The sequence below is a fragment of the Larus michahellis genome, chromosome 2 (assembly GCF_964199755.1).
Source record: "Larus michahellis chromosome 2, bLarMic1.1, whole genome shotgun sequence".
NCBI classification, from domain to species: Eukaryota; Metazoa; Chordata; class Aves; order Charadriiformes; family Laridae; genus Larus; species Larus michahellis.
The window spans coordinates 159688259-159715402 of NC_133897.1; the positions used below are offsets into that span (position 1 = coordinate 159688259).

The following is a 27144-nucleotide window of genomic DNA, read 5'->3' on the forward strand; positions in this document are numbered from 1 at the left end:
CTAACCATATTGGCCACCTTTTAAAAGCGGGTTTGATCCAGTGCTGATGCTCCCAAGAAACCCCAGTTTTCACTAAGAACTGGGTAACAGCCTGCAAAAAGCAAGGCCTGTATTTACAAAGAATCCGAGTGTCGCACTGTATTGGTTGTGTACGGTCTCATCTGGGGATTGCTGTGTGATTACAGGTTCTGCTGCTTCCATCTGTGATTTACTTTAAAGATAATATTTACTGAGACAAAACCAGCTCCTTTGAGCATACAGACTTGATGAGACGTTTGTTTGTGCACTTTATAGCTCAGTGTGAATCATGGCACTGATGCGTATAGGAGCCTGTGTTATATATTTACTATTTCCAAGGAGAAGTTGATTAGCCATCCCCCAAAATTTTATCCTGCTTTTGGTGCAGGGCCTGTAGCACCAAGGTGTGCCATTGCCGCATCCCAGCAGGACTGTGTCTGTGCTGGCACACAAATCATTTGGGGTGTCCTCAGTCTTGGCCTCTCCTCCTCTCGAGGTAAATGAGCAGGAGTTCAGCAGTAAACTTCATCTCCTATTTTACTCCAATGCATGCTCTTTTTACAGCCTCAGATAACCCCTGTTTTGGTGAGAACTCAGACTGGTGACATGCTAAGTTCTGGAAGGTGACTCCAGAGAATTTGATTACTTTCTTGACTGGACAATAGGCTCAGCTGAAAGCTCCAGACATGTCATTCAAGGTGTAATTCTGTCATCTGCTCATAGGTGGCTTGTGCAGATCAAGATACCATAGTGCATTTGAGCCCTCCAGACAGTACTGACAGATATGACACAGTACCTACAGGAGAACCTCAACCTCCTGGCTTGGGTGCAAGAGGATAGGTGGTTACCAACATGCAATTTATCTGTCTACAGTGCAGTCACCTGCTTGTGAGGAGGACATCTTAGGCTATTTTAAGAGCCAGTGGACTCAATGGAATCAGTGGATTTAGGGCAAGCTCCACCTATTCTATCTCCTGGATCCTCACATCTGGGCAGATAGCACACGTTAAAATCCTTTGGCTGTATTGACTGGCTTTTCCCTGGCTCTTATGGAGACCAGGCAACAAGCTTAGGTGCATATCTTGAAGGCAACTAAAAGTGAGAAGAACCTACTCAATCTGCTTATGCCTTTGCTTTCACCCAAATAGTGTGGACAGTATTCCCTCCTTTCCCCATCATTAACTCCCTATACAATTTATGTACTAAATCCCTCCAGTCAGGGGTTTATTCTTGCCCCTTTCTGCAAGTAGCTGGCACAGCAGTGGTGTCCTACAGCTACTATGTCTGGACATTCAGAGGTTAATCAAACCCAGGGAAGAGATGACGGCACCTTTTGTTAAACTGTAGGAATTTGAATCTCATCGAAATATCACACGAGAAAATAATCACACTTCTTCTAAAAAAAATTAAACCCTTTTTATTTGTATATTTATTTTTATATATAAAAGAAATACAAAAAAAGAACACAAACAAAATGCTGATTATGGCAATTCAGTTTTGTCAGCCCCCTCTGCCTGGGCTGCTGCCTCAGGCCCACCGGGAGTGAGCAAAGTCCTCCGGTTGTAATGTCCTTTTATGATTCCAGAGTTATTGTTCTCATTAAGGATTTGCTTCTGTTTTTGCCTGTTAAGAGACTGTACAAGTCCTAATACAACAGCTGCTAATGAATACTGTCCAGTCAGTTTTCTTGGTTGTAAGATTAAAGGATTTGGTTGAACTCTTCCTAGAAGAAAATATGTTTTGATTTTTCCTTCCTGTTCACTGATACCTTTGACATAAATCTCTCCTCGGTAGTCGAAGGCAAATCCCCGGTCCTTCAGGATCAGATACGTTTCTTCAGGCACTTGTATTCTGTCACTAACACCTGTGCTGTCCATTCGACTTGCTAAATTAACCGTTTTGCCCCAGATATCATATTGGGGTTTCTTAGCACCGATAACTCCCGCTACGACAGAGCCATGGCTAATCCCTATTAAAAAAAAAAAAAATTAAAAAAAAATTGGGAAGAGAGAGTCAGTTAGACAAGAATGGCTAAAAACTGTATTTGCACTTAAGAACCAGATGAAGCCTGGTTCAGATACACCTATCCCTAAGCTTAAAGAAGAGGTGGACATACAAAGAAGGTAAGAAAAAAAAGCCAGAAAAGCTAGAAAACATGAAAAGTGATACCCACAGGGTTATTTTACAGGACGCCCATCACAGCGGAACCACAGTTCTTGTGTATCATCTGTATTCTGTGCACTATTGCCAGAATCTAAGTATCCAGCAAACTGATACTTATGTAGTAGAAAAGAACTCTCTGGAAGGATTTCTGGGTTTACACTTGTTGAAGGCAACCTTCTTAGTGCTATGCAGTCACGAAATTACATTCTTATGTACCATGAAGTGAAAATATTGAAGTATTCTACAAAGTTATTGAAAGACTGTATCTTGTAAGATTGTTGCATAAATTCAATACAAGCAATAACATAGAAGAGACTATTTTTTTTCTACAGCAGTGATTTAAGAATACATTTAGTGATAGAGAAAGGCAGATCTTTGCAAAAAGGCTTAGTTTTATAGACTTTTTTTAAAGAATATTTTTTTAAAATTCTTGACAGAAATTATTTCCAAATACTGTTGCATTCATGCTCTATGAAATCTTTGCAAGTGATCCACACTTCCTAAGAATGGATGCATGTTCCCTGAGAAATCTTGGGAACTGAGAGTTTTCTGTTCAAAAATGTAAGGAAGTGCAGGTCACAGATAATGATGCTGCGACCCTTCGTGCTGTGACTGATGAATATACTTCAGCTTTTTTGTGTCAGTGTTGTCTGTAAAGGACATGTTTCTTCCAGGTGATTTTTGGTTTTGGCCAGTGATCCAGTCAACACGAGAATCCATCAGATTCACTCCTGCTATGTGGCATCTTTTCATGTCCCATCCTACTAGCCATTCAGAATATCCCATCCAGGATAATAGGTTCCCCATCACAGCAATTCAAAGCTGCTGCAACTGGGACAGGTCAAGTCTGACTGCAAATTAATTTTTGTGCAAAACCAAAGTATTACACGCAGGGTTTAGAGTAAGCTACTATTACCCCTTTACTGCAGAAGAATCTAAGACAGAGAGATTACTTAGAGACTGTGCAAGCCAGTATCAAGCCTGGGGTTAGGTCTGGGCTGCCCAGTTCACTTTTTGTGTTATACCTATGGGGTCTTGGCCAGACTTGCTAAAGACAGTAGCTTAACTATGGTACCCATTCACAATTCACTAAGCCTTAGAAGGCAGTCCTCAAACCAGGGCCCGTATTCTGCAAATTTCTTATTTCTAACTTTGCTTGGGATTAAGTAAAATGTAAAACAGAGGGCACAGTATTTGGAGTCTCTTAAATTGTACACGTCCTTGCGACGTTCCTGAGGTGCACTTACGGAGTCAGATACTTGCAGACAAAATCCCACTTTAGTTCTCATGTTTGAACTACGCTTACCGATACGGAGTTCAAAGTTGTTAAATGAATGCTTGTTGATCTCCTGTATGCTTTCATTCAGAGCGATGGAGAAATCGGCCAGAGCACACAAATGCCCCCATTTGTCTTCACATTGCTGAGGAGTAAGTTATAAACCAATATGTTAGAAAAGTTTTGCATTTGCCCAGCTCCCACCCATCCCTACCAAGTTCCAAGTATCTGAATTTGGAATTTGTAAGAACAGTCTCAACATACTAGATCCAAGAGAGGTAATATGAACTTCTCTTGGGGTAATGCTTGCCATTTATATTAAAACACTTGCATACCTGGATACAGAGAAGCTTAGGGTGAAGTACCAAAGAAAGTAATTTCCTGTCAATAATCTGACAGGCAATCATGGGAATTAAAGAGGCTTATGAAATCTATATAAGGCTGAGAAAGAAAGTATAAAGAGGATTGAGATAGCTTAGGTGCAAGGGACAAAAACTAGTGAGAACCAGGGATGACCCACGTAAGCAAGAAGTAGAGCGAAAGAAGTGGAAGATATAATTCTCCTTTGGTGAAACTGTAACCCAGGAAAAGCACTAATTCCAGTGCTCCCCGGGATGGAATAGTGACAGGAACAAAAAGGCAAGCCAGGCAACCCAGGACCAGTTAAGTGGAAAAGAAAAGGGTATTCTGTAGCTCATTGTCGCCTCTGCTTAGAACAGTCAAGTCGTTCCCTGCTCCTTTCCCTCCATTTCCATTCCTACCAGGCAGTTGATATACAGATGGGGACCAGGAGTGGGTTTTAATCTTCCCAGAACACCAACAGAGCAGATGGTGGGGCAGGGACTCTAAAAGGAGGACAGAGAACTCCTTAATTATTTCTCTGAGTAGGCAGTGGAGTAAGGGACAGCCCTGGTCTTGTCCCAGTAGGGGTATGATGTCATGTCATCTATTCTGAAGTCAGGTAATTCTTTCATCAAATTTCCAGTCCATAGGAATGAAGCATTGCAATCCCCACCCTGGGTCATGCAGTCCATCCATTTGCAATTTTCATCATCCTCAGAGTTTAATACTGAACATAAGCATCTCCCTGGCATCACCCTGTTCTGTTCACGCTGTGCTCAGTCCTTGTCCTCAGTCTCACTCAGTTCACAGCATGCCAACCTCCATCAGCAGCCCACACTTCCTAGATGCTGACAAGGTGATAGACATGTATTTTGGAAGATAAGTATATTTAAAATATACATAACAATTCCATTAGGCTGTTATAGTTCTAGAAAAAGGATGAATTAATCAGTCTTGGAAATGCTGCAAAGATTTTCTCCCTTTGAATCTTTACCCACGTCAAGAGTCAAAAGAAGTGGTTAGGAGCCGTGTAGCTATAACCAGCTACCTCCCTGATGTTCAGTCCTTCTTTCCTCATCTCTGCACAGAAGCATTTTGAGTTGGAACAAAAAAAAATATCTCATGCCTGTCTAGTTTTGTGGATCTTTAGCTGTCAGCATCACTTGTTACTCTGTAGGTGGGAGATGCTCAGCTAGTTACACTGCACATGTTTTATAATGTATTCTAAACAAACAATGGCAATTTTCTAGTTTATAAAGCTTATGCTAATCTGGCTTCTGCTTTCCTGACAGTTGCAATCAATGTGGGCAGATCTGATCCCCACTCTGTGGTTAATCTGGGGCAGCACACCCTTTTTTGTGGTGCTCTTCCTTGGGGAGAAGCACCAGTTGCCAAGCAAGGCAGATTTCAGCAACAGCCGACTTCTCGCTGGATGGTATTTTAGAGCCTCATCTTATTCCTTTGGAGACCCCGTTTCCAGGCATATTCTTGGATGTAATTATGAATGGATTTCTCTCATCTGACTTATCTGAGGTTTATGGCTGTGACTGTGCATGTGCCCTCTGTGGCTGATTTTTCCCTCAACTTCATTTGCATTCTGCAACTGAGGGCAGCATGCAGATTTCTGGCTTTGTGATGTTCTTCAGAAGGGGATCAGCAGAACTGCTACCTCTTTAGGAGACTGGTTGACAGAGTCCCTTGGGAGACAGTCCTGAAGGGCAAAGGAGTCCAGGAAGGCTGAACATTCTTCAAGAATGAGGTTTTAAAAGCACAGGAGCAGGCTGTCCCTGTGCACTGAAAGATGTGCTGGTGGGGAAGAAGACCAGCCTGGCTGAACAGAGATCTTTGGCTGGAAATCAGGGGAAAAAAAGAGAGTTTATAACCTTAGGAGGAAGGGCAGGCAACTCAGGAGGACTAAAAGGATGTCGTGAGGTTATGCAGGGAGAGAATTAGAAGGGCCAAAGCCCAACTAGAACTTAATCTGGCTACTGATGTAAAAGACAGTAAAACAATGTTTCTACAAATATGTTAGCAACAAAAGGAGGGCTAAGGAGAATCTTTATCCTTTATTGGATGCGGGGTGAAACGTAGTGACAAAGGATGAGGAAAAGGTTAAGATATTTAATGCCTTCTTTGCCTCAGTCTTTAATAGAAAGGGCCAGGTGTTCTTGGGGTACCCAGACCCCTGAGCTGGAAGACAGGGATGGGGAGCAGAATGAAAACCCCATAATCCAAGGGGAAGTGGTTAATGACCTGCTGCACCACTTAGATGCACACAAGTCTATGGGACTGGATGGGATTCACCCAAAGGTACTGAGGGAACTGGCAAAAGTGCTCATCAAGCCACTTCCTGTCATTTATCAGAAGCCCTAGTTAACCGGAGAGGTCCTGGTTGACTGGAAGTTAGAAAATGTGATGCCCATCTATAAGAATGGCCACAAGGAGGATGTGGGTAACTACAAGCCTGTCAATCTGACCTCAATGCTGGGGAAAGTTATGGAGCAGATCATCTTGAGTACCATCACGTGGCACCTACAGGGTAACCAGGCGATCAGGCCCAGACAGCATGGGTTTATGCAAGGCAGGTGCTGCTTGACTAACCTGATCTCCTTCTATTTCAGGGTGACCTGCTTAGTCAATGAGGGAAAGGCTGTGAATGTTGTCTGCCTAGATTTTAGCAGCCTTTGGCACCATTTCCCACAGCATTCTCCTGGAGAAACTGGCTGCTCATGGCTTGGATGGGAGTACACATGAGTACACTTACTCCTGGGTAAAAAACTGGCTGGCTTGATGGGCCCAAAAAGTGGTGTTGAATGGACTTAAATCTAGTGGGCAGCCAGTCACAAGTGGTGTTCCCTAGAGCTTGGTATTGGGCTCGTTCTGTTTAATGTCTTTATCAATGATCTGGACGAGGGGATCGAGTGCACCCTGGGTAAGTTTGCAGATGACACCAAGTTGGCCAGAAGCGTTGATCTGCTTGAAGATAGGGTGGCTTTGCAGAGGGATCTGGACAGGCTGGATTGATGGGCTGAGGACAGTGGTGTGAGGTTCAACAAGGCAAAGTGCCGGGTCCTGCACTTGGGTCACAACAACTCCATGCAATGCCACAGGCTTGGGAAAGAGCGTCTGGAGAGCTGCCCAGGGGAAAAGGGCCTGGGAGTCTTGGTTAACGGTCAACTGAATATGAGCCAGCAGTGTGCCCAGATGGCCAAGAAGGCCAACAGCATCCTGGCTTGTATCAGAAATAGTGTGGCCAGCAGCACTAGGGAAGTGATTGTCCCCCTGTATTTGCCCCCTGTAAGGCCGCACCTCGAGTACTGTGTTCAGTTTTGGGCTTCTCACTACAAGACATTGAGATGCTCAAGTGTGTCCAAAGAAGAGCAATGAAGCTGGTGAGAGGGCTAGAGAACAAGTCTTATGAGAGGCAGCTGAGGGAACTGTGGTTATTTAGCCTGGAGAAAAGGGGGCTCAGGGGAGACCTTATTGCTCCCTACAACTGCCTGAAAGGAGGTTGTAGCAAGGTTGGGGTCAGTCTCTTCTCCCAAGTCACAGGTGATAGGACAAAAGGAGATGTCCTCAAGTTGCTCCAAGGGAGGATTAGGATGAATATTAGGAAAAAATTTTTCACCAAAGGGGTTGTCAAGCACTGGAACCGGCTGCCCAGGGAGTGGTTGAGTCGCCATCCCTGGAGGTATTTTAAAGATGTGTAGTGTAGATGTGGTGCTGAGGGACGTAGTTTAGTGGTGGGCTTGCCAGTGTTTGGTTTAGGGTTGGACTCAATGATCTTGAGGGTCTTTTCCCATGTAAATGATTCTGTGATTCTATGCTTCAGTTGAACCGATGGGTCTGCTTTCTTTTTGATGCATAATTTATCGTGCTGTCTTTAGATATACAGCTACATCATCACAAAAATGTATAAATGCAGCCTTACACTTGCGTAAGTATGCCGTCAGTTAATAGATCTGCTCCATATACCATTGGAGGCTGCAAGCCAGATTCCAGCCTGAATTACAGTGGTAACTTTAGAGTATGTCCGAAGATATAGATAGACTTGCTCTAGATTCACATCAGTGTGATTGAAAGGAGATTTTTTTTCTCTCCTATAAACCTAAATTTGAGGAAAGAATCCATATGGTTCTTGTTCCAAGCACAAGATGGCATTTCAATTCATCAAGAAGTGCAACTGTTCTCTGCCAGAAGCCCCAAATGTCTATTTTCTTTTATCAAACACAACTCTATGGAAATCATAAAGATAACACTAATATTCTCTAATATGAATGGTTGGACACACCAAAAACTTTGCTTCTTAGAGAAAACAATTCTCTTACCTGTTTTTCAGGTGATAATCCTGACACGGCCATGTATGTGCTGCCAATCGTTTTAATTTTTTCAATATCTTGAAATCTCTCTTCACCTAGTAACTAATACATACGTAAAAAAACCCACTGTTACTTCTGTAAGTCTTAATGCAAAATGCTCCTACAGATATTGAAATGAAGCATTACAGTTATGGTATCTTCCAGTTGGTCACAGCGCACAGTACATGCTGGGTTCTGTGACACACTGAGCTGGGACTTCTGCAACATCATGTACTCACAGAGAGCATTCAAGCTAAATTCTGCCGTGCTCTGTAAAGCTGTTTGGTAAATCACATAATGGATAATATAAGACATGCATATTCCAGCCTAATCTAAATGTAGATGAGTCCTGCGTTTCCTGAGGTATAATCACTGAAAATTAGTGAAGGCAGACACTCTGTGTATGTATGTGTGAATGTAAGAAGACTTTTAAGTGTTCTTAAATCTCTTTTGGAGGAACTCAGTTTGCAAATTAAGTGCTGCTACAGTAACAATCCGGGTCATGAGACCAGTGTTAAAGGGAATTCAGTCCACTTCAAATAACCATTTTAATAATTTTACACAGTCAATGGATGGAGGTAGATGCCTCCAAAGAACTTCTATGAGAAATCAAGTCCTCCTATATCCCATGCTTCCCTCTACTTACTGTCAGACCTAACACTGGTATGCCCATTGAGTCATTCAGTCCACACTTTTGTTATGTATTTTCCCCTTCTACAAAAAATACAAGGAACAAATGGGAAGTGGTAAACATCTGTATCTATTTGGGACAGCTATAGGTGCTAAGTAGCCATAAAGAACTTGTCACATTGAGAACCTGCATGGGGAAGAATAAATTTAGTCTAGTGATTAAAACACTGAGTGGAATGGGAGTGACAGTTTGGTCCCTATTGCAAGTCCATATTCTCAGTTTAACTTAGGACTTTCCATGAAATAGAAGCCAGAGCCTTACATTCCTTGAGAGACTTAAGCAGAGTTCAGGTTGTGAACTCTATCAATAGAGCTTTATGTGGGATATGGGCACATATAACTTCATCACCGGATTTGTGTATTTCTGATGTTAAGCCCAGGAAACTTCATGATAAACAATACGATATCAAACACATTTAGGTATCAACATGTTTAGGCAGTCCTGGAAGAAAAAAATAAAACAGTTCACAGAGAAAAGGAATTTCGAACTTTCAGTTCCAATGGCTCAACTTAGTGGGGATTTAAATGAAAAAAAATTCTTGCTGTGGTCAGGCAAAAATTTAATGAAGCATTTCCCCCCTTTTTTAAACACTGTCGTGCATTCTTTTTCTATCTTGTGTGCTTGAGTTTCCTGTCAATTAAAAACTAAAGGGATTGTTTCATTCAAAGGGAGAAACATACCAAAGGCATAACATGAAATATCCCCTGCCATGGAACTAACCACAGAGTACGTCAGCCGGAGCGCCGGGGTCTTGGAAGCTTTGCTGTTCGTGTACAGATATCGCACCATCTGTCTCTAATGGGAGGCTGCACAGCATTGCGCGCAGGGAATACAAAGCCATATGGTTAATGGCTCCCATCCAAGTCAGGAAAGTCCAAAAACTTGACCTGCTTCTCATTTTTCTTCAGACTACCAGAGAAGCCCATTATCTACGTTTCCCTCCTACAAGGGCAGCTCTTCCAACTGCTCTCTTAAAGAAAAAGATCGCTTCTTGTAGCTCTGCTTTTGTGAGCAGTCTGAGAGCACCAGGTGTGTGGGCAAGGGGAGAAAATGGTCTTGGTTAAAACCAGCCTATATTTTCATTTCCAGATGGTTGCTGGAAGCAACAGCAAACAGCACAGTAATCTTGAATGTATGATAAATATCTAAAATGACTCTTTTTAAGAAAGAAAGGACGTATTGGCTGCAAGGTAATTTAGAAGAAATAATCTCAAATTATCTTTTTTCTTCTCATTCATTGTTGTTTCCAAATCTCTATTTTTTTCCTGCTTTATCGTGTCCGTTAGATAGCTTCTTTTCTTCTTCAAATAATGGTTTATTTACCAATTACTGTCTTTGAAGGATGGTGGATTTTGATATTTGGGAAAAATATTCCAACACAGTCCTAAATCATCTGCTATTTGTTACGACATTTTAAATAGGCTTGCTAATTTACCAAGATAGTCCAGGGAACATTTTCAAACACTATAATGTGGTTGGTATTTGAAAAGCAACTAATGGTTTGTTGCTGCGTTTCATGTACAGCCAAGGTTATATGGAGGTCAGACCCTGGGATATACACATGCAATGAGACATGTACAAAGTAGTCCAACAGAAAATGTTCCAGGACATGGCACACAATTGCAAAGTAATCAGCGAAGTCTGAAAGCAGGATCCTGCGTTCCGTTGAAACTTCTATTTGTGGCAACATAATATATTAAAATCTGTTCTCATAAACACCATGTAAATCACTGCTGGATAAAGAAAATGGGGGAAAACAGAGCCCATGAACGAGAAAGCTCTTATTGAAGCACAAATCCCAACTGTAACATCACAAAGATACATAAGTGATAGATTAAAAAGGCTAGAAAGAATATTAAATAAATAAAAAAAAATCCTTAAAGACTCATAATCTTCAGGAGAAATGTTCCAATATTACTTTTTTGGTGCAACATCTGTAAGAATGGGAGTTTAGCCCTGTATGTGTCTTAAGACTACAATCATGTAACAAATGGGTAATTATAAAAGTAGATTTGCAATGTTCATTTTTGTTTTTTGATGTATGAACTGCTCCTGTCAGCACCTCTGTGCTTGGGTACAAAATAGGAAATTACATATAACTATTCTATAATGATGCTATATGTCAAATTAAAAAAAATCTTCTTTTTTCAGTCCAAAACACAACACCTCCCATTCTGCCTCAGTCAATAGGAAGCCTGCCTGGATAATTTGGAAATGAACAGATTTGTGAGCCATCAGGGGAAAAAAAAACAACCCTAAGTAAAGGCTGTGCTTTGAGAAGAGTCAATTACCTACTCCCCAAGACTGACTTTTGGACCAGGTTCCCTTGGGTGCCTAAGAAAGACCCGGTCATAGCCTGGCTCCTCTGTGGCCTCCTACCCCATGCAGTTGTTGGTGGCAGGTTCTGTTCCATAGTTCACTATTTTTTGTTTAACTGCCCTTGATTCTCTAACATAGATCTGTTACCTGGAAAACAAAACAACAGATCTGGACTGTAAGCTTTCTGTTTTGTAGTAACAAGGAAACTCTTCTAAAAAGAAGAAAGAAATAACCCAGATCTCCTTCTCGTGCACTTATCACATTTTCCAAACTAGGTCAATTTTTATTTTTACTACCACTTTAATTCAGAAACATCTTTCTGGCCCTGTGGACGCAGCATCCCCACTATTATCTACATAAAGAATGGAGCGGACTCACAGTAGAAACTGATTTGAGATTAGGAAGTCAATTCAGTTGTCTAAACATAGATGCCTTGTGTCCTCTAGAGCATGCTTCCCTGAAAAACCTGCAACGACTTGCTCCAGAACAGCATAAGTTTTCTGAGGGTGCAGTATGGGACCTGAAGATCCTATATAGGTGTCTCAAATCACCTAGGATATCTCAAATGGCACCAGGAACACTCCTGGCACCAGTGTTACACTCCTGTGCTAAGAATTCTACATTTGGGTATCTCCACAGGGGTGTTCACGTGACGCTGAGGAGCAAAGTTTTCCTATGTCTAACAGATCTGCTCTGCTCTCGAGCTGCACATCTGCATTTTGCCTCCGGGGCTGTATTGAGACAGCAGGCAATCTTGGCAAGAAACCATCATGAGAAACAAGGAACAGTGACGTTATGTAGTGTCAGTCAATAGTTACGTGGAAAGATTACTGGCTCTGAAGCATCATACCTGGAATTACTTCTGGTTCCTTTTCCATGGGTAGGATTACTGACTTCAGTTGTTCTGTCTGGCATATCACCTTTCAGATTGCTTAGGCAGAATAAACTAATGGCATGACCATGATGGAAGTGGGTTAGCAATCAGCAGGGGATCACATAATTTCATTTACTACCCATACCAAGAACACATCTATTATTCAACTAAACATGTCTGGGACATAATAAAGTCCCTAATTAGGTCCTTTATTAATTACAGAGCAGGTGTTAGGGGCCTGGATGCAATATTGTGTTAGGGCTTTTGATGAAAACCTTGTCTTCAGTAATTGCAACAGCAGCAATGGAATTTTGTTGTGAAGATTATGTGAGCGTGCATGACAAAATATCTTAAATTAATTCATAGCAATAGCCTTTGCATTAAGTTTGAGCCATAATACTTTTAATCAGATCTGGAAAGAAAAACAAAACTATTAATCAAGAAGAATGCTGACAGCTGTGCAAGATCTCAGAAATAAGAAGCAGGTATCTTAAAGGGGCCTACAAGAAAGCTGATGAGGGACTTTTTAGGATGTCAGGTAATGGTAAGACTAGAGGGAATGGATCAAAACTAGAAATGGGTCATTTCAGACTGGAAGTTAGGATGCAGTTCTTCACCATGAGGGTGGTGAGACACTGGAACCTGTTGCCCAGAGAGGTGGTGGGAGCCCCATCCCTGGAAGTTTTTAAGGCCAGGCTGGATGGGGCTCTGAGCAACCTGATCTAGTGGGAGGTGTCCCTGCCCATGGCAGGGGGGTTGGAACTAGATGACCTTTAAGATCCCTTCCAACCCTAACAATTCTATGATTCTATTTATACCTATAGGGAATGCAATGCTGGAGCTTATCATGTTACAGAGCTCTTCTCATAGGAGTGTAGGTTTGTGTTCTTCTAAAATTCACAGGGACACATCCCCTGTGAATTCTTCTACTTCCCACTAGTAATTTTAGTATCTGTCCAATTATATGGATAAAATCTCAATTTCTTTGTCTTTCAGAGTTTGGTAATCTTAACCCTGGTCCAGTTTTTGTGAGCTACCAGTCTGTGAACATTCCCCATGCAGATGGCCAGGATGAGGAAGGATGAAGTTGCAGTTAAGACCCTGATCTAGGTTCATAGTTAGCTTCTAGCTTCTGGCATGGGAACAAGTATCTTTGTTTTCAAAAAAATGTAGGAAAGTCAATTACCCTTTCGTGCTTTGTTTTCCGCCTATGAAATTAAGATAATATAGCTCCCACCAGAGGAGCAAATTGAAAATAAATTCTTCAAAACTTTTGAGAGGCCTTAGGTACTTGCTGCTTAGGATGGAATAAAAAAAGAAACAAAACCAAAACCAGAAACTTTTTTTCCTAATCTCTTTTTCTCAGTTGTGTGCCTTCCACTTTCATCTTTTCTTCCAGTACCTTCCTCTAAAACCCTTGAAGGTACTTGCTCTTCAAAGAAAACAAAACAAAACAAAACAAAAACTCTAGGCTAGATGCTCAAAGAGACATAGATGTTTAAAGTAGGACTGAGGTAGAACTAAATAAATTTAAAAAAAAAAAGAAGACTCTGATTCTCAAGTCTTCATTCGGCTGTATTCTAAACCCTGGAGAGGTCTGAACTCTGCCAATGCTTTATTTTCCTGGAAAAAAAGGACCTTAATCTATGGACGGAATTCTGGTCCAGATGCAAAGACTAATTTTGCCTTCTTCTCTTCTCTCAAAAACTCTATTTTTTGCTCTCTGATAATGCTTTTTGAGTTTAGAGACAAAGTGGTAAAAGATGTTATCTTTTTTCAAGCCACAGCCTAAGTGGAGTTTTTTCCTTCTCTGTTTTAGACAATTGCTCCATGGTTACATAGCTCATGTGGGATGTGAGATTCAGATACAGCTCCTTTTGAGGGAACAAATTCTGTTTTCTTGAACTGCATCTTAGTTTTAAGCTGGCATGTCTTCTCCAGTTGATACTCCACCACAACAGAGAAATGAGTTAAAAAATTCCTTTGGATAAACAGATTAAACAGAACATGGGTTTCTTGGGCAGGACATAATACCACCTGTCTAAGCACCTTTACTGACTCATTGGCGGAGTACGCAATACCAACTATGCAACTAGCTCCTGACTTCCCCTTCACTTATCAATTTTTCCTTGCTTCCACCTGGCAATATGTACATTGAGGATCTGACTTGTCTTCTTCAGTTTACCTTATCACCTCCTCAGCTTTCTTTCTGAAATTAACTGGACAGGTTACCTAAATAAATTATTTTTCCTTTCTGTGTCATTTCCATTTTATTTTTTTTAAATTTCCCTTCACCCCTGAATTCCTCAGTAAAGCAAGCAGCTTTACTTCATTCACTTCTGTATAACATACCTGACCAGACAAGTCTCCTTGGTGGTTAATATGTCGCCACTTTTCATTCTCTACCCAACGTTCGCTTCTGAGCTGTGTGCTTCACATTTAACTTGACACAGTTTTACCTTAAACATTCATTGAGTCCATTCAAGCAATGTCTTCAAAACAATATGTTCGTCTGTTTGCATTTAGACCACTACTCTTGCAAATATCTTCATCCTTCTTTTTTCTACAGAATTATGGCATGCTCTACTTCGAGAAACACTGGAGGAGATTGTGCTTTTATTTATGTGTGTTTATACTCGAATAACTATTGATTTCAGTTTTTATCTCACTGGGTCATTCAGACCAAAGTTTGGCAAGACTAAGTGCAAAAAAGCAAAATAGACAATTGTAATTGGACTAAAAACCCCAGACAATTATTGGAAGTAGAGTAGTTACAAAATTTCATAATTTAAGATGACATATTTGGTATTTGTGAACTCATATTGTAAAGCACATCAGATTTTCGCTAGTAGCTGTTATTACCTCATCAAAGTCTGCAATGATTTCATTCAACAAGCGCAGACATTCTACTCCTTGGTTATTCATCTCAGTCTGGGAATAGAAGTCAGCAAATCCAGGAATAGAAGCAAACATCACACCAACAGCATCATAGGACTGTGAGTATAATTCCTAAAAGAACAATGAAGAAAAATTAGTTGAAGGGGTAATATAGGGAAGAGAACATAAATGGCTGCAAATAAAAGAGGTTTCCTATTTTCTGCATGTGTAATATCTTAATATCTGAGGTTAGCATTACTATATTAAATGTTAGCCATGTTCAACGGGAGGCTGACAGCTCTCACATTTTTAGCACGGATTGTATGCAGGGTTTGTCCTTTCTTTGAAAGCACACTCTTTCTGCTTCTGAGATCAGGGGGCAAAAATGAAATAGAACTTTTCTTTTGATTTGTATGGGGAGCCACTTGAAGAAATGAAGGATTCATTTGCAAGCATAAATACCAGAGAATCAAACCCTGTTAGGCAAGTAGAAGGAACTTAATGTTTATTATATATTATTGTTTAAGTCTGTCTCATGAATGTTTGCAGTTGACATATATTTCTAAATTTGTTGATTAAGAGGGATCAGATGGCACCATTTAAAATGTCTAATATGACTTATTCGTAAAAAGTCCTCTTAGTTACCACATTTTCTGGTGGATAATTTATAGGTCACACTACTGCAGCTCTTTACAAGTTTATCTATTAACAGGTTTTCAGTGAGCCCTTACTCTGTGGTAAGTTGTGGTTCTCCCAAGGTGACCACGGAGCCATTTGGCTTTGGGAGATGTTCCTCCTATTAGGCTTTGAAAGGAGGGAGAAACAGAAATGAGGGTGATAATGGAGTTACTGGGGGCAAAAGGCAGCTTACAAGAGATCGGACACAGGAGGCTATTAGGATAAACTATGTTCTGGGATAAGATTCCACTTACATTATCCATATAATTCACTCTGGTACTGAAAGACAGATTTATTTATGGATGGATTCTGGTCGTTATGTATGTGAAAATGTGGTCAGTTCTTCTCTGAGCCTAAACAAATTTTTAGGAGCAAAACTAATTTCAATTTTAAAAATGCCAAAGACAGAGCCCCCCACAACTCCTGATATGCTTTTCTAGTGGGTAATATACTACAACCATATGCATTCTCTTTTGTTTATTTTTTTTTTTCTACTTTCAGCTTCTGTAGTTTTACCCAATGGCAGATACTTTCATTTCTGTTCTGAGACTTCTCTTATGACATTCTGACCTAGAGTAGTTACTTCTCAATGTTCTTGTTAGTGTGCTTTAGTAAATTTCAGTGCTTCGGTCATCATGACAAAAGCACATACTGCTGGACGCCATACACTTGATGTGAACACCTCAGGCTCCTCTTCTTCCTTCATCCTGTTTCTCCCTGGAAAAGCATCCTGAATCCCTGCCCTGCACTTTGCTGTGCTGCTAATGCTGCTAGTTATCTAGACTCTGTAACAATACATCCTACAGCAAAAGTGGGGAAATTTTGCTAGTTCCCAAGGACACTGCAAAGCTTTGATTGAGAAAAAAAACATGATTGATTCCCTTTCTGTTCTTACACTTGCTTTCACTGAAGAACATCTGTAGGGTCATGGAAGCTGTATTCTAAGAACACTCATTCCCTTTCATAGATATTCTTTACTGTAAGGGTAGTGAGGCACTGGAACAGGTTGCCCAGGGAAGTTGTCAATGCCCCATCCCTGGAGGTGTTCAAGGCCAGGCTGGATGGGGCTTTGGGCAACCTGGTCTAGTGGGAGGTGTCCCTGCCCAGGGCAGGGGGGGGTGGAACTAGATGATCTTTGAGGTCCCTTCCAACCCAAACCATTCTGTGATTCTGTGATATAGAAAAAAGTAATACACACATTAGTCTGTGGATGCCTATGGAAGACTAGACAATACATGCTAGGAGAAGCATATATGCATGCAGGCATACTCTTTCCTCAGATTGTGAAGACAGAAAACAACTGGCTGAGCCTTCAGCTGCTTACTTTTTCTATTTTTGGTAAGAAGCATCAAGACAGGAATAACACATCCACAAGAAAACACTTACAGTACACATTCGGTAATTCATTTTTTGAGAGCACAGAAATTAGCTTAATGGTCAGACATGAACTGCAGGATTGATTGTACTGAAATCTGGTAGATGTTACAGCCAGCCAGCTCATGCATAAATCATCCCCAAGTAGAGCCACTCTGGAAATTGCCTTACAAAAAGCAGAGGTGGTGGAATTGAATTCAGTGGCAAATTATTGAAGCATCAGCAGTGATCCATGGGGCATCTGTTTGCTTTTGAAGATTATTATGCATGTAAGTGTATGTGAATGAATGTGTAAGAGAGGACACGTATTCCCTGAAAATCCATAATGCAGATACGCCAGAACACACTCATGGGTAGTATCGGGGTCTGCTCCATTTGCAATGAAGCAAATGTTAACTGCCCCAAAAAGGCAATTCAGGGGCAATATGAAACAGTAGAAATGTTCTCTTGGGTCTGAAGATGCAAGAGGGTCAGGTCTGTTGCAGCCTGTTGCACAGATTCCTTCCATAATAACTGGCAGGGCTCTAATAATAGTTTTGTCTTAAGGTTGAACAGGGATTCTGTTAAATTCACAGTTCTTTTTTAGGAATTCTAGATTTTCATAGACCCAGAAGTTGGAAGGGACCCCTGAAGTTCATCTAATATTGTTCTGACTCAAAGCAGGGACAATTAGGTTAAGTTTATTGTGGCCTTGTTCAGTTGAGGGTTGAATATCTCCAAGGCTGGAGATTTCACAACCTCTCTGAGCCCCGATGAAATGATTACTTTCCTGGGACTTTTTTTCCCCTCTTGTATCTAACTGAGATTTTTCTTCCTGCAACTTGTGTCATTGCCTTTTGTCCTTCCACTTGCACATTAGAGAATAGTTTAGCTCTGTCTTCAGTTGAGGGCAATGATCCTCTTTCAGTCTTTTCCTCTTAAGGTTGAATGAACCCAGGTCTCTCAGCCTTTCCTTACATGTCATGTGCCCCAATCCCCTAATCATCTTGGTCGCCCTCCACTAGAAGTGCTTCTATATGTCTCCTACTTGTGAGCCTGAACCTGGAAACACCACTCCAGGTGTGGCCCTAGAAGTGCAGAACCCTTTATCTTAAAACCTGAATGTTTTTTTAATGTGGATCAGATCCCAAATATTGGCAGTGTTTGTGTAATGAATCCTTTTGAGACCTAGGTTCTAAGAATTTCCTAACAAATCTGCTTTTCTTTTGCTACTTAGAAAAAAGTGTTAGAAATAGAACTGATACATACTTCATTATCCCGATCCTTCTCCAGGAAGTGACGGGCAACGTGACTGGGTAAAATATTCCGTAGCATATTTTCATTGTGCTCCCTTAACTCCTTCATTTCATTGATTTCTTCTTTTGCTTGAACACGCCACAGAAAATCCAGCCTTGCTGTGTATTCCAGCTATAGTTCCAGAAAGAAAAAAAAGGCAAAAATAAAACCAGACAAGATAAGAGTAGAGATTGTATTGTCATCCTGGCAGGCTGCTCCTGCCATGTAACCACCTCCAGTGCTGCTGAAGATCTTTGACTCCGAAAGAATATGGTTTCATTGTCAGAAAAAGAGATTATTTCTTTGCCTTGTGTATGGTGAGTGTCTCAGAGGAATCTTAGGCAAAATAATATTTGTCATATTACAGTGGGTAGAAAATGTCACAATTATTTTCCTTTTAAACAACTCTTTATTAGTTAGATAATGGAGTCAGACAGGACATAAGGTATTGGAAGATATCAGTATGAAATAAATTTGTTCTCTCTTTCATGTGTTTTCAAATGAAATGGGTTTCATGAGACAATAGCACAAGAGTCATTCTAAACACTTTGCAGAGACAGAAAATTTACTTCTCAAGGATGAGCATCTTTCAGCAAATCTCTATATAACAGCCCAACACACTCCCAAAGAGGACTTTCAAATCTGTGGCACCAAAATAAGGTATTTCTACTGTTGGGACATGCAGTTTTTTGCAATTTAAGTCTTTTAAAAGATAGTGAAATATATGCTATTTGACAACCCCCTGAATACTCTGTCCCTGACGCAATGTGGATCCAGAGTTGCAGTCCCAATTTAGTATGTACACAGTGGCAATGCCTGACACCCTCACCTACAAACCAAAGTTTAATAGTTTTCAGTGCTGTATGTATACAGAACAAAAGGAAGATTCCTGCACAGCACAGCTTATGTATGCATATATATATATAAGCGCACATTCATATATACATAAATGGTGACTGTCTGCTAGCTGAAGCAGGAAGATGTCAAAAAATCACATTGTTTGCCCGAGAGGCACATGTCTCAGCACATGGACAAGACCAACACTGCCAGAACTTTTGGGTACGTTACACTGATGGAGACTTTTAACCAGATTTTAAGAGGGGTGATACCGGAGCTTGCACAAGGGGTGACTTATTAAGCTACGACCTTATTGAAAATGATGAAAATATGTCTCTGGGTAGTAAACTGAAAGATAAAATAATTTGTGAGGCTTGAGATGCTCTAGCTGGAGATAATAATCAAACACCCACCAGAGAAGCATATCATACCAACAAATAAATGCATTTTACAATTGGGAGAGACATCAAATGGTTTGCTGAAAGGTGCTGGGACTAAGGAAGTGGTTGGGATATAATTCACGTACGAAGCCGAAGTAAAGGGCAAGCCTGCAGTGGGTGGAGTGACTGAGAGGGTGTTCAGGCATTGTTTAGTAACTCGTCCACATTTCTCATCACCAGCAGTGATCAATGCCAAACTGTTCAGAAGAAAATGTACAGCACCTCGCAAGGGGCCTTATAGTTTGACTGTATTCCAGAGAGATTTCCTTCCTAAAAGCTAAAAGTGGCCCTGGCTTGACATAAACTTCCAAAGTTTGTATTCATTTTAGCAGTGATCTACTTGTCCTCTGGATGCTATTGCCATCTTTAGAAATGATTAATCTCTTTTCTAGTTCTAATATTTTGATCTTTCATCTTGTGTCTATTAATTCCCTAAATTAACTAAACAAAAAAAAAAGCTCCGGAAAAAATATTTTTAAACCATTTTTTAGACCTTTTTCAGTTTCCTTCCCCCTGCCTTTTGTGCTAGAAGACAGAGCCTATACCAGCTCATAACTGGCTTTTATCTCTGTGAAGGCAACATCGACTATAATTTTGCAAGGAGTTCTAAAGGTATTGGCTTGGAGCAGGAGCTGCTGGTGGATTCTGAGTTCTTTGATGCTTCAGATATTTAATGCCACTACAATAAGAGCTTTGGAAAAACCTGTAGTACATTTTTTCACAGATGATTTTTTTGTGCTGCTGTACAAGAAAATTTCACAGCTCTAAACCCAGCTCAGAATAGCATCAGCTAATCTTTACATTTCAGATAACATCATTCCAGTTATCTATAATCACATTGTAACACGAAAGATTTTTCTTGAATCATCAGTGGACAACTGAGATGAAACTGTCAGTTCAGAGATAAAAGGGTGTGCTTCATATGAGCTTTGAAAATAGAAAGAAAACACTTTGCTGAGTTCTGATATTTGTTAAAACTAAAAAAAATTATAAGGTTGAGTCTTGGGTTTACTTTTTGATTGTGTAAAGAAATGGGCACATCCTGGGCACAGTGGTGACAATAAAAATGACTGTCTGCAACATAAATCTTGAGATGTCCAGGTTTTCTTGCCCTAACAGCTCTACAAAACACCCTTAATTCCTATAGTGACTGAAGAAAATAGAGAATACGTATTACACAGAAAGCCTAACACTGACTATGTCTTCTAAATGCTGTACAACCCAGCCTCTCTGAAGACAATTGCCACGTGCAAAGGATCAGTGTTTGAGGGGCAGAATATTCTTCCTTAGAGAGTGAGAAAAGAGGATTTACATTCCAAAGGGACACTTTCAACCACTGAAAACAGTCTAACTCCAGATAAAACAAGCAAATATCCTTTCTTCACTACACTAAAATCCAAATACAGAAAGGATAATGAAGAGATCTGGGGCATAATACCAGAATTAGGTATGTCTCCTCCTCTCTTTTTCAATTGGGAAAATCTCCTCTTTGCATTTCCTCATTCCTTCTCTTTTTCCCAAGCATGAAAAAGGTTCAGGAGGTCAGGTTTGTTGCAGATAAATTGCTGTGTAGGAGGGGGGTGTCAGATCTTCCTCCCTTTCCACAAGACTCTGTAGAACTAAGCTGCCAAAGTTCAAGGCTTCCCTTGTACCAAAGAGCCCCAGAAGTAGAGGAACAATCCAGTCAGTCAGTCATCACTTGCCTCCACCACAACATTCATCTGGCGTAGGCAAGAACTACACTCGGATCTACAATCTAAAAGCAACTAGAGAGGGTTTTGCCCTCAGGGTTTTGCCCTCTGTTTTATAAGGCCTCTTTTTAGGTCTAATTGGGGTGGAGGGAGAGGAGGCACTGAGTCTGCTGTGGGCAGTTTTATTCCCTCTTTGCAATTGGTAAAACCTTCCCTTTTAAAGCCATGGCAGAAGGTTTCACTCAGGGTTAATAAGTTATTTATATTGCGTGTTTTCACTAGAGATGTATTTCTAGTAGAGAAGACTATATACGGTATTGTATTTTGATAAGATTTCAAGGGATAGTTTATGTTCATACAAAATGTTCAACTGAACTCATCAAAAAGATAAAGCAGTAAATGAACACATTTTACAACAGAATAAGTCTAGTCTTGAAATTATCCTCAACACTCTTTCATGTGCTTTTTCGCAAGTTCAGCTTGTGGAAACACTGCTGTAAAATATGTATTACTTGTGTTAAAACGATGTGCTTCTAGATGAAATTGGATTTCTAATTGGGACTTAGTCTATTTAGCCTAATGTCATGTAACAGTTACACAACAACTTTTAATTATGGGTTTAGCACAAGAGACCCATGAGATTTATTGGCTGAAGTACAGGTAAGATTTTAAGAAAGCTCTGAGTCTAATTAGATGGTCTCACACAACTTTTTCTTGAATCTATTTTAAAATTCTGGGTACAAAACTGGGGATTAATTTTAAATCACAATGCATAAAGAACAATAGTTAGCTGTTCAGAAATTAAAGGCCCATAAACTTAATCTTACAAAAGTAATCTTTTTTGTAAATCCACCTAGAATGAGGCAAGTTTTAAGCTATTCTACTTCAGAATACTTTTGCAGTTTGTGAGAAGTAAAACTGTGCTGGAGGACAGCTTTATTGGACTTACTGTGCTCCCCATCAATTCAGACTATTGCAGAGATTATTTTTTTTTACATGTGCTCTGGATGAATTTTTTTAATATATATTTTAGTTGGCATTAACTCTATAATCGGAAATTAAAAAATACAAGGAAATGTTCCTGAGTACTGCTGTTGGATATTGTCATATTGACAGAGTGGCCTTATGAATCATTTGGGAGAACAATCAGCAGTTAGCACATCTCAGGGACCGTTTCCAACAGTAGTTTGAGTGCAGCCACCCTGTTTTATGGAACCAGGAAAATTAATAGAATAGGTAAAGACTGTGCTGTGATGACTGGCATCTGGGCTGGAAAATACTTTCAAAAACCCCAGATCAGGCTTTTGTAGACAACTCAGTCAGAACTGTGATCCTGAAGAGCATTGCCTGGATTATGCCTAATCCTTGGTCTACCTAAACTCCTTTAGTGTTTTCTTTCTTGGTATTTACCCTCACTTTAGACCATTCTCAATCTTTGCGTATCTTAAGAATCATCAGCAATATTATAAGGCTTATCATGAATTTCGGATATTTAGATCTTATTTGTCGCATATTTTTCCCAAATGGGCTTTATGTCTTGATAAAGATCTATCAAAAAGTACATTGTTTTTCATCAAACTTAAATCTGGGCACAAAGCACATTTCATCCTTTGCTTCCACTGCTCACTCATTCCTCATTTCCTCAAAAAGAAGATAAAAAGGAAGAAAATTACTGGAATATTTAGATCTCACCTTTTTTTGCTCTTCTATGGAAAGAATGGAGCCTGAAGGTACCTGCACAACTTACAAAGTTATTGTGTTGTAATATATCATATAATATTGTGTTATTCATCACAGCAACGTTCCTCTCTTATTGCCTCACTAAAATTAGGATTGAGAAATGCTGGTATTAATCTGCTTAATGCTCTTTAAGGGAAAATCTTTAAAGAAGTTGAACATGCAGGACAATGTCTAAAGGCAATTGTGGTTGCTGCTTCCTTTAATGTAGCTTGCCTTTATGTGAACAGACACTACCTGAAATCAGCATGTCCGACATGCAGCAGCCTAGAGGTTGCCAGCCAGAAGTGGTGGAGAAAACACCCTGCTTTAGGCAGCTTTTACTCAATGCATTTGTTGTTTTAAATTGCAGTTTGTCATACTTCACTCTCCCTGTGCACTGTGTATGAATTCCTGAAATACCCGGATTCTCCTCAAAGATATTAATCTTAAAGCTCTGAGGCCCCTAAGTCCTGGTTATGATCTTGGTCCATGTGAAAGGATTCTTGCAAGTGGTCTGTGACCCAAAGAAGTTAGTGTTGATGTTTAACCACAAATTTTCATCATTTCCTCAAGCCTGGAGTTTTTCCTCTATGAACATACTAAGCTATTTCATGGGAGTTTTATTATTTACTGTTTGCTATTCCCTTTCTTCATTTTGGTTTTATGCCTACTCAAGTGCACTGAAGCAGTCAGATGCTGCTAGAATCGTACATGTACCTAAGATTAAATTCCTGTTTGTTCCTTCAATTTCTATTAGAAAATGCAATATAACCTGTGTATTGCTGAATATAATATTGCACATGTTCTTTAAGAATGCTAGGCAGTGTCAGATGTGGGCTTTTTTTAATCAGATTCTGCATATGGTTTATTAAATTGTTAAAGGTCATACGCTCAAGTGGATAAAAGGCAGTTGATATTTTGAAAGTAATTATTGTCACATCATGCAATAGCAAGTGATACAGGGAACGGTTAAAGCAAATGTTTGCATTACCTGTTGACCATGATAAAATACTGCTAACAGGAACATTGCCATCAGTAGTAAAGATGCCTCCTTTGTACCCAGGAAGTCTGTGCTGGAAAAAAAATCCAAAGTAAAAGACAGTTATTGATTTGTCAGTGTTGTAGTTATTCAGAAATTTCATTTCATAATGCACCCTGGTACTCTTTGTTGTTTAAAAATACCCTGTATTTGAAAATTTAACTTATCAATAATTCATTCAGGAGAACAGGATTGTAATTAGAGTGCTCACAGTTCAGGGACAAATGTATTAAATAACTAAATTTTAGTCTACAGTAGGTACACAGAAGGTGATGATCTTTCTCTTTCAAATGTGGTATGCAAACCCTGTGTCAGTCAGTCTCTTTTCCTGGGAGCTTGATCAACAGCCATGAACACCACAGGCCCTGCGGAGTACAGGAGTTGGGATCTGGATGGGAAAACGTTGAGGCTGGAGCTGGGAAAGGGAAACTTCCAGATTGTGAAAGTAAAAGCCCAGTGAATGGGCCTAGAGATAAAAGATGGACCCCAAGGCAGGTGCTGAAAGTTAAACATTCCCACATTGTGAGGAAGGTTCGGAGAAGATGACAGGTGAGTTAAGGAAAGGGCATGGATCAAAGGGGGAAAACAGTAATTAGGACTGGTTTTACTGAGAGGAGAGCAGAGAAGTGTCTGCCTATGACATGGCAAGTGAAAGAAACGCTTGCAGACAGTAGGAAAGCAAAGAAAATGATCCAAGAAGATACTGGCTGCATGAAATCTGCTGTATGAAATTGCTGAGGTGCTGTGTATGGATCCTGAAGAAAATGTGAGAAAATAAGGTGAAAGGGGTCCAGAGCAGTTAAAGGGGGTTTCGATTCTCAAGAGAAATTACAGTTATGTGGAAAGATGACAAAACTGAAGAAAGTGAGTATCTCTGTAATATCGGGACATTTTAAAAAAGGCGTGTTTCCCAGGAAAAAAGACATAAATGAAGAGGTTGGGGAAATGGTAGGGCCAATCCTATAGTAAAACAAAAGGGAGAAAGAACTAAATTTGGAAGTGAATCAAACATAGATACATAGCAATTATTTTGGTGAAGGGAGATGAGGAAAGCTGAGGAAATGGTTAAGAAGTGCCTAAAGCTTGAAGTTATGAAAAAAGTTAATAAAGGAGTAAACAAGAAGCAGAAGTTGGAAGAGACTTTGGGACACTCTTCTGTCTATCTTGAGATCTAAGAATAAAGCAAAGTCCAGACCTGGAATGCATTTTCTGCAGTAATTCTGAAAAAACTGTCAGGTGATATTTGTCAGAGGAGGACTTCTATGACAGAGAAATTAGAAAGAGAAATAGCAGAGCTTTATGGGCACTAAACCAAAAGGAAACTTTCTTGTGACAGAGCTAACTGAACTGAGTTTATGGGTCTAATGAAGAGTTTTCTGTGAGGAAATGTGCCACTATGCGATGAGTCATCGGCATAGAGCAAAAGACAGGCAGGAAACATCTTTGTCATCTGCAAATATTTTGGAATTAAAATGTTTCCTATTTTGAAGCCGTCAGAAACACAACCTCCCAAAGGTTTCATTGAGAAGGACCCCTTGTACACTGGCTAAGGGCAAAAGCCTTAAAGGTCTTACTTATGAACTCATCTGTTATTGTGTATCGTGGTAATGCAGCAATAGCCACAAATAAATGAACTAGATGAGTTTTGTAAGGAGTTGCAAACCCTCTTATTCAACTAATTGGTATAACTTAGAGAATAGATAAGTTTCTAGGCACACAGACTTGAACCTCATGCTTCCTAATGTCAGACCTGAAGTTCACGTTCTTGTCGTGAGCGTGGAGCATCTCAGCTGAGTTCTCTATGTCCTGGCCTGTTGGCTATTCTAGAGGGTATTCCCACCTCTTTCTTACTCTTCTGTGACAAAAGTCACTGGAGAGTTTCATTGACACAGGGAATAGAAACTACTCTGAATTCTCTAAGTTTTTCACACAAGGGAGAGTCTTTCTTTGCCATGCCCAATTAGTGACAAAAATTAAAGACAATGATCGTGATTTCTACTTCTAGTTACTTAACCAATGTATTGCTTACTGCCATTTGCCATATTTGCTGGGCTGTGCTGTGAGTATGTTGTATGTCACATTATTACTCTGTAGCAGTGTAACTAGCATTGGAAAAAGGAATTTCATCCTAAATCTTTAGTACCTTGCTACTGTAGGAAGCTAGCAAGGAAAGATACGCGTGCAAAGCCTTACTATGTGTAAAGATGTGGCTTTTGTGAGAACTAATTGTACTGCATATCCATGCTTTTCTGTCATTCTGAGGATCTGGCACGCGCTTACAAGCACAAGCAACTGCAGTACTAAATTGGTCAAGTATCAAAGACTGAAGAAGTGTTTTTCTGAATGAGCTAAATCACTTTTGCTCTAGTTTCAGTTATTGCAACACTCCATGCACCTCTGACTCTGCAAATTACTGTAGTTCTGTCCTCCTCTTCAACTCCTCTTGCTGTGAAGGAAGCCTGGGAGGAGGATTCTGTCCTTCAAATGCCCTCCTACAAAATGGAATCATCCTTGTATTCCTTATATCTTTTACAACTACGTGTTATAGTTTGAAATTCATACAGTTAAACTCCTGCCCCTAAAAAATCAATTGTTTGCTCCTGTTTTCTTAAATTGAGGTGAGAGTTTCAATGAGGACTCTGCAGTTTTCAAGAATAGAAGCAACCAATGTATATGCACTATAATGCATTTTTTTAGCAACAAGGATAGGCTATGGGAGACACAAAAGATGAATCTTGATCAATATTTAAATGTCCTCATAAAATGAAGATTTAAATAAAAACGCCTAAGAAAGAATCACATTATAAATCTTTTTGGATTAGTCATTGCCTCTTGCAACTGTCATTCCATACTTAACTATGGTGCTCTCCAATATGCGTATATTCTGGCAAGACTTCACCCATTACCTTATTAAAAAGCAGTTCCTAAAGGGGGCTGTGAACACTTACTCTCCATTGTGATTAAAGTTGTCATATTGCAGAAAAAGGGAAGCATAAATGGTCTCAGTCAGCAGAGAATAGATCGCAATCATGATGAGAAGTACTGCCAGCTTCAGCACAGAGTTGAGACGAAGAAAGACGGCACAAGTCACCATTGCCAGCACACCAGTGAAGACAAAATACTGAACAGAAAACAGCAGTGGTTACTTCTGGTGATCAGTGACTACGTATTCA

General features: G+C 40.1%; 1 protein-coding gene across 1 annotated transcript in view; it reads right to left on the minus strand.

The window, feature by feature from the left end:
• Positions 1–1398: 1398 nt before the first annotated feature.
• The window catches only part of ADCY8 (adenylate cyclase 8), a 128019-nt gene continuing 102273 nt past the window's right edge, over positions 1399–27144 (minus strand). Inside the window, exons 12-18 of the mRNA XM_074577834.1 lie at positions 26920–27092; positions 23924–24005; positions 18219–18377; positions 14904–15050; positions 8128–8220; positions 3488–3602; positions 1399–1987 (exon numbers count right to left, since the gene is read on the minus strand). Of these exons, the coding sequence (XP_074433935.1) occupies positions 1500–1987; positions 3488–3602; positions 8128–8220; positions 14904–15050; positions 18219–18377; positions 23924–24005; positions 26920–27092 (1257 nt within the window). The 3' untranslated portion in view covers positions 1399–1499. The remainder of the gene's footprint in view (positions 1988–3487; positions 3603–8127; positions 8221–14903; positions 15051–18218; positions 18378–23923; positions 24006–26919; positions 27093–27144) is intronic.